Source organism: Carassius auratus, chromosome 48 (genome assembly GCF_003368295.1).
Source record: "Carassius auratus strain Wakin chromosome 48, ASM336829v1, whole genome shotgun sequence".
NCBI classification, from domain to species: Eukaryota; Metazoa; Chordata; class Actinopteri; order Cypriniformes; family Cyprinidae; genus Carassius; species Carassius auratus.
Genome location: NC_039290.1, coordinates 6,800,755 through 6,809,025, shown reverse-complemented (window position 1 = coordinate 6,809,025; position 8,271 = coordinate 6,800,755). Strand labels below are relative to the sequence as shown.

General features: G+C 35.2%; 1 protein-coding gene across 1 annotated transcript; it reads right to left on the bottom strand.

Annotated features, from left to right (window-relative positions):
- Positions 1-300: 300 nt before the first annotated feature.
- Positions 301-7,956, bottom strand: LOC113065668 (cerebellin-4-like). The gene is made up of 3 exons (XM_026237114.1): positions 7,226-7,956; positions 1,344-1,460; positions 301-848 (listed from the first exon to the last, which is right to left on the bottom strand). The coding sequence occupies exons 1-3, from the start codon at positions 7,517-7,519 to the stop codon at positions 651-653; spliced, it is 609 nt and encodes a 202-aa protein (XP_026092899.1). The 5' UTR covers positions 7,520-7,956; the 3' UTR covers positions 301-650.
- Positions 7,957-8,271: the final 315 nt, after the last annotated feature.

Below are 8,271 nucleotides of genomic sequence, written 5' to 3'. Positions count from 1 at the left end.
TGATGGACTGGAGTGGTGTGGATTACTTGTGTATTATTGTTTGGACTCTCATTCTGACGGCACCCATTCACTGAAGAGCATCCATTGCTGAGCAAGTGATGTGATGCTAGATTTCTACAAATCTGCTCTGATAAACAAACAAACAAACTCATCTACATCTTCTATAGGGCTGAAAGCTAAATTGCATCTGCGATAATAGAATTGATTAATTATTAATTACTATAACATATAACCTTTTTTTTTTTTTAATATTGAACCCTCAATTGGCCAGAATGTTTCATGCATTTCCTTTCTGCGAGGAAATGTCCATATTAAAGAGATTATGATCAGGATTCCTCATTTCATTAAAAACCACACGCTAAAGAAAAGCAACACAAACATCTACAACGAAACAAACGAAGAGTCTGAAAAGATGTGCTGAACCTCCTGGAGACACGAAGAACGACTTGCAGGAGAAAGCGATATTGCACTGAAGAAGATGTCCTCTCTCCAGATTCACCGTCACTGTTGCTTTTTTCCAGTAGTCTGTACTGACAACAGCTGAATGAATGTCTGGAATTATGATTCCATTTGAGATCCTCCAATAAATGCTGAAAGACCGGTTACACAATGACAATTGGACAGCAAAGATGGAGGTCTTTCTGTTTGCTTTACAGAGGGAAAACAAGAAAGCCAGAAAAGGTGGAGTACTGCCATCCGCCTACCAGATTGCCCTTCTCCAGTTTCAGGTAAACCTTGTCTTCTTTGTTGAGGTGCAGCAGGACTCCGTTGGTGGCGGCCTCCCGCGTCACATCTTTGTCACCGGCAAAGGCAGAGATCACTGGCTTTCCATTCAGCATTAAATTCACCTGGAAAACAGAGAACATCAAATCATTTATTGCAAAATTCTAAAATGACGGTTTAAAAAGTACAAGTTCATAAATTGAGGAAATTGTTGCTTTTTAATTAAAAAAACAAACTTTCAAAAATATGGATATTTTAATTCTAATTTATTAATCAAGAAAAAAAAGTGTGTATGTTAATGTAAAAAAAACTGTTTTTAGCAACTAAAGTATGAGTTTCCTTGTATGAAAAAGCAGTGAAAACTGATTAGAAGTTCCTGCATGACAAATAACAAATTTGATTATAATAATATAATATATTGCAATAATTCATGAGAATATACAGACTATACAGTGTATTGTAATGAACTGAGAACACATTTAAAATGCAATATTTATGCAGGCTTCAAATATTACCCAGTCTCCTATTTCTCTAACTCTGTTCATTATGTAACTCAAATAGGAAATTGAATGAATTTGATTAAATATTTTCTTGGTGTGAGAGATATATTCAGTGCTTACTTGTATAGTCTGGCTCTGGTACACTTTAATAACGTGGAAGTTAAAGTTGTAGATTCCTTTCCGGGGACAAAGAAAGACGGATTCCAGTGTGAAATAGTTTCCTATGTTGACAAGAACCTGCAAAAAGTGTAACACACAATTACAATGAAACATCCTATCTTTTTTTTTTTTCTGTGAAATGTCTGCTTATGATTCAAAAATCTTTAAAAAACATTAGTGTGCGATTACAAAAGAATGCACTCATGCTTACAAGTGGACTTTTAAATATTAATTCTCTGCAGCAGTGCAACAACACTCAGGATTCAACTTTAATCATTTGATGGCAACATGAACTATAACAAATGTGGGGCAGTCGTGGCCTAATTTTAATTCCAGGGTTTGGGAATGATTTAAATAGCAGCATCATGCCACCTATAAAATTATAATAAAAACAATGCATTTTCTTATATTATTTGTGACCCTGGGAGATTTATATCTGAAAGCATAAAACAACTTTCCATTGATGTTTGGTTTGTTAGGATAGGACAATATTTGGCCAAGATACAACGATTTGAAAATCTAAATATTGAGAAAATCATCTTTAAAGTTGTCCAAATTAAGGTTTTAGTAATGCATATTACTAACCATAAATTAAGTTTTGATATATTTACAGTAGGAAATGTACAAAATATCTTCATGGAACATTATCTTAACTTAATTCCCTTATGATTTTTGGCATAAAAGAAAAATCAAAAATTTTGGCTATTGCTAAAAATATAGCCCAGTGACATAAGACTGGTTTTATGCTCCAGGGCCACATTTTGCATGGTCATTTTATAATATTATAATAACACCTTAAACTCCACCTATGTCATCTTCCTAGATTTAGCCCCAGAAAAATTACTACTCTGGCAGAAATGTAGGACAACTAAACTCAAATCAAATGTTATTAGAGCCAAACGTCCCACGACAGGTTTAAAACGCAGTTCTCAAAAATGATGAAATTTTAGGTTATGTTATGTTATAAAAGCGATTGTAGTAGACATAAAAAAGGAAGTATTTATTGTTTTCACCTTGTAGACACAGAGTCGACAGAGTTCGTACATGGACCCTCTGAATGCACAAAGGTACATTTGTACATTGCACTTTCTCTTTTGATCTTTGCTTTATTAAACCTTAAGAAGAATTCAAACAAAAGGGAGAATTCATAGTTCAGCTTTTTGTGAACGATCACAGATATACTCACTAAAAATCTGAGAGCACTTTGAAAATCTTTTTTTTTTTTTTTTTTTTTAAACCTGAAAAGAAAGTTTTCAATCAAATAAAGTTCTGATGTAAAATGATTCATTTTGTGACCCTGGACCACAAAACCAATCTTTGTATGGTTGTTTTAATTTTTGTATTTAAAGAAATCTGTAATTTCTGACTGCCACACAAACAGCATCAGAGGATTAAATCAATATTTACTTGAAGCAAAGTTAATGAAGATATTAAGTCTTGTTTTTTTATTTTTTGTTTTTGTTTTTTTTATAATGTTTAATCCTAAAACATGAAAAAAATACATATCTTTTGGGGTCAGAAAAATAAACATAATTTAAAAGAGAAAACAGTGCAAACAGTTTGTTTTACGACCCTGCATCTGCAGACCTTTTAAGGCTAAAATTTAATTTTGAGCTATTTTAAATAATTTTTAGTTCTAGTGAATCTTATCTTGATTTAAGAAGGTTTTTTATTGTGTTTTTTTTTTTGGAAAACAAGACAAAAATACTGAGAAATAATTATTTTTTGCAGTGTAAAATCCAGTGTACTGAAGAATAAGATCTCAAATAATGCTGGAAAACAATTTAGTTACTGTCAGGTAAAGCTAATTCTAAGACACTAGTTAATTCCATTAAATTCAGCTTCACACTTCAACTGTTATGCTAATAGTATAATTTTCATGTGATGTTTCAGGTATTAAACTTAATATAAGACATGCTTTTACTCTCAGTTTTTGGGACCTTGTTGGATATAATGCATGAATATTTATAGAGCAGCGCTGCAGTGACGCAGGACTCGCTATGTGAAGGTAACAAAGGCTTTGCACATAAACTAGCTGTGATCTTGCACTAGGATTACTCAGCATCCCAAACACTGAGCTTTTTTGTTGGTTCACAAAGCTCTTGGCACATTCACAAGGGCAGATCTCTCTCTCTTTCTCTTTCTCTCAGTCTGTGAGCTCCAAGCAGCCTTTCCCAGCGGCGTCCCGTGAGCAAGAGACATGCCAGTCCATGCCTGTCCCCTTTTCTTTTCTTTTACTTTGTATTTTTCATTTTCCTGCAGGCAAAGCAATGAGAGGAGAATAATGGCTCCTCAAGGGCACAGCTTCCTGTGTATCTCAGCAAAAAGAAACAATTCAATCCCAACCCATCTGTCCAAATCTCTGGGAATTAAAGAAATAGATCATCTTAAAATGCTAATTAATTTACTCTCCCCTCATGTTGTGACTTTCCTTCTTCTGTGGAACAGAAAATAAATATTTTGAATTATGTACACTGAAGAAAATTCTATTCTAATAAAAATAATCGCATTTACAGGTGTTTATTTTTTTTTTACAGTGTAGTTGGTTTCGTTTTACATTACAATAATGGATTTTTTTTGTCAATTTGACAAGAAAACCGCAAGGAGCACATTTAATTAAACGTGAAATTTTGAAGTAGAAAAACTGAAATAGTATTTTTTTTTCTAAAACATACTCCGATAATCTTCATTCTTTTTATAGTGTATTTGGTTTCTTTTTCCATTACAGTAAATGGAGACTGAGCTTTTAAGCATTAAAAATGATGCAAAAGCACCATAAGAGTATCATAAATTTAGTTGTGCGCTATATTTCCAATCTTTTCAAGGCATATGATGGCTTTTTGGAAAAAAACATAACTGATGTCTCATTCATCTGACAGTATTTCAAGTGACCAGTGTGAATGAATCACTGAGTTGGTGAGTTGAATTTGAGAAATTGCTAGTAAATTTAAAATCCAATTACAAAGATGCGCCCCTGCGAAGACCTCATCACCTTGACCGGACCCCTGGCTAATCCTGGTTTCATCCCAAAGTTTTTTCTCCATTTCTGTCACCGATGGAGTTTTGTTTAGTTGGGGACACTTGACTGAGTGCACAGACATTATTGGAAGAGAGCAGAACTGGAAGATGACATCACAGAATCATCAGTGACTCCGTTATTGTCCCCTTGCATCACTGACAAACTATTTTCCTGTTTGACAATGTAAAGCTGCTTTGACATAATCAGTATCGTATAAAGTGCAATAGAAATAAAGGTGACTTGACAAAGAAATGACAAGTAAAGCTCTGTTCAGACTACTTGATTTCAGCACAATCTGCTTGATGGGTTTCATGGGGATTCATAAATAAAATATTCAATCGTTTCATCTCACGTAGTGTGTCACAGAGGACGACAGCGATCTGCGACCTTTCACGACATCACTACAGAAAGACTAGAATGTCTCATTTTTAGGGTTCTGTCACATCTGTGACACTGGCCAATAGGAGTACAGAAGAGCCTTCCTACAAGCTTTAAAACAAGCCAAAACCAAAGAGAGACAACGGTATCGGTCCTGCTAGATGGACTCTTACAGTGGAGGAAATGTTTGTGGAGCTATGGCAATAAAACTCCTTCAAGGGACTTCCAGAGTGAAAAAATGTCAAATAAAAACTACTTGACCTCAGTTCTCTTACTGGCCTCTTGATGTAATCCAGATTTGTGTCCACGGTCAGGTTTTCTCTCTTTTTGGGGCTTTTCTGACGACAACACACTGTTTGCTAGACATTGTTTGATTACCCTGATGGCACATTCTCAATGACAGTATGCACATCGTTAAAAACAGCAAGAGATGAATGTTCGGGTAGTCTGACCTGTTTCTTGTTCAAGATTTTGAGTCAAAATCACATGATCTGACAATCGACAAAAAAAAAAAAAAAAAAATTGTGCATTGAAACATTGAATGAAACATCAAATTTTGTACTGAAATAGTATTTTCTTGCATAAAGTACTCCAATAATATAACTTCAAAAATAAATTAATAAATGGGGAGTTTTCAATCATCAAAGAGGATGCAAAAGCACTATGAAAGTATAATAAATGTAGTCATGCACTACACTACTGTGAATTTTTTGAAGGCATACAATACCTTTGTGTGAGGAACACATCAAACTTTATGTCTGATAATATACTGAGTCTGTGAGTTGAATATGAGAATCGCATCAGTCAGATCAATCAGCCTGATCCATGACATTTAATTGTTTCCCTGGATAAAAAGATATGATTCAGAAGAATGAATTGTTCACAGATGGACCGCGTGAATAATTAACTTTTCACACTTTCAGTCAGTGAATACCGAAGTACATTTCAATCTGCTCCACACAAAAAGAAACCTTGCGAAAAAAATGTACAAATTATGTTAGATCACTTTTATGGTGCTATATCCTTTAGTAGGATGTACTGTATATCTCCAGTTCCCTTTCATTTTAATTGCACAGTCTAAATATTTTCCTCTGTGTCAGACAGGTTTGAAACAACAGGAGTGTGCGCAAACGATGAGGAAAAAGTTGTTTCCAAAAACCCCACCTTTTCCTTTTAGGAAATAATTAAATCATGAAACACAAAAACACGTTGGCTTCATCTCCAGCATAAATTTTAATTAATTTCAAGGATATTGGTAATAAAAGAGTTTAGTTTTCTTCAGGGATGCACATCATGCAGTCTCTGTGTTGGATCTGACCCTGCATAATGACGTTCCTTTATTAACTCTAGCACGTCTTTGACCTAGAAAGCTAACTGAATGAAATCGGATGCATCAAAACATGCAGGGAATAGAAAAATTCACACTTTTTTTTGTATGCTTTTCTAAGCATATTAAAGTTCTTTTGAAATACAGTATGCCATGAATTCAGCAAATGTATGAATGTTTTAAATCACATTTTTTCAGTCATAAAGCTAAAGGCTGAAGTTAAGCATAACGTGTGAATGCATGAGTGTAGTACCAACACTTTCTCCACAAACGGCTAAAAATAAACAATTCAATAAGAACAAATCCCTGCCCTTTTCAGTCCTGACATTTTGGCTCATCATTAATGACCTATAACACTGGTGTTTCATGCCTGTGTATTTCCATGCACAAATATGTTCATAAAATCCATCTTGAATTTATACATCTGAACTCTTGTGCAAATTATTTATTTTAAATTCATCCCAGCTGATTTATGTTTTCACATTATTCTGTAAACTCAGGTTAATGTCCATATTAAAGTCAAAATAATAATTGACCTAATGCAGTTATCACAGTAATCTAATTTAGACCCTTATTAACTAATGCTAATTCATTATGACCTGCCACAATGATGAAAAATTAACTGATTTATCTAATACGTTTCACTTAAAAATTATAAATTACTGTTATGTGAAGGCAAAAAAATAAGCTTTAAATACTGGGTCAGTGCTGATTTTTACTTACAGTATTTGTTGGTCAAATTAATGATCTATTTGGTACTTTTTTATATATTTTTGCTTTTATTTATTTATTCACAAGTGTCTTTTACTTTGCTGATGAGCCTATAATAGGTTGTTTAATGACATTGTGACAACTTACCCCATATAGTGTGACAACATACTGTATTGTCAAAAGGTCTTTTTTTTATTAAAAAAAAATGTATGTAGTTAAAACTGTAATGTGTGCAAGCATACATAAATTGACTTTTAAAATGCCTGATAAAAATGTATTACGTGTAACCCGAAAATATTTGTCTAAACCACGAGCTTCACCCAAGTTAGACGGTCTCCGAAGTCAAAATCTATTCAAAATATTATTTATTTCAATATAATTTGCATAAAACATACAAATCAGCCGTACCTGGTCAAAATATATGATTCTCGTTTTATTGCTCATCTCCGAGGGCTCGTGGTTGTTGCTCCTCACCGCGGAGAAAGCCACTTTGGAGTTGGCGGCGCGCACGGAGATGCCGAGCGGCGAGGACGAGCTCTTCCAGTCGGCGGGGTTCGAGTCACAAACCACCAGACATTTGCCCTCCAGGACGATGGGTTCCGTGTCATTCTGAGCCAAAACGAGCTCCCACATGACGGCCAGGCAGAACAACAGAGCCACGCAGTCGACACGCGCATTATTAAAGCGCTTCACAGACACCATGATGAACGATCTCCAGCGCAGCCAAAATCCAAACCGGTCTCTTCACTTCGCTTCTGCTCCGTGTTTGTGCTCGTTTACGCCAAACATCGGTCCGGACACCAGCTGCTCATTTACAAATCACCAAACGCGCGTAGGTGGAAGCACCAACTTTATGTCTATATTCATTTTTTTTAATTGTTAGACTTATTTCCTTAAGATTTTGATAGTTTTCAACTCCGGAGGATCGGTCGTGCGAGGTTTGGAGAGTTGCAGGTTCACCGTAGGTTCCTGGCGACTCCGCGTAAAATCCGCTCAGTGCGCACTTGGATAATTACCCACAATGCCTGCGCAACAGACAGATTTTGTCCATAGTAGTTTTACGCCATAAAACTAAGCACGTAAACTAAAGCGAAACTATAATGACCCTCTTCGCACGTCTGTGAAGGTTCCTCTCGGTCTCTCTCTCGACCAAAAGACACTTTCACGAGCGCGCGCACACCCTTAAAGGCACAACTAAAAATAATATATCCAAAAACCTCAACAACAGTGTTATATATTTTGCTGACTTGTGTAATTACATTATCGCAAATGTTTCGAAGAGAGTTTAAATACAGAGAGATAAGCGATTTTAACTAGTGGCATGGACCACTATGACGTCATACCCCCATTCGATTTCCGGTTTTGTTTTGTAAAAAACATGGAAACACCAAAGACGCTTTAATATGTTGTGCATTTTAATAGAAAGGTTATGACCGCACAGAGTAGTATTATAA

Coding starts and splice junctions, on each gene's coding strand:
- LOC113065668 (XM_026237114.1), bottom strand. CDS start 7,519: ATGGTGTCTGTGAAGCGCTTTAATAATGCGCGTGTCGACTGCGTGGCT. Junction 1,461..7,225: donor GAATCATATATTTTGACCAG/GTACGGCTGATT, acceptor CACTTTTTGCAG/GTTCTTGTCAACATAGGAAA. Junction 849..1,343: donor ACCAGAGCCAGACTATACAA/GTAAGCACTGAA, acceptor TCTGTTTTCCAG/GTGAATTTAATGCTGAATGG.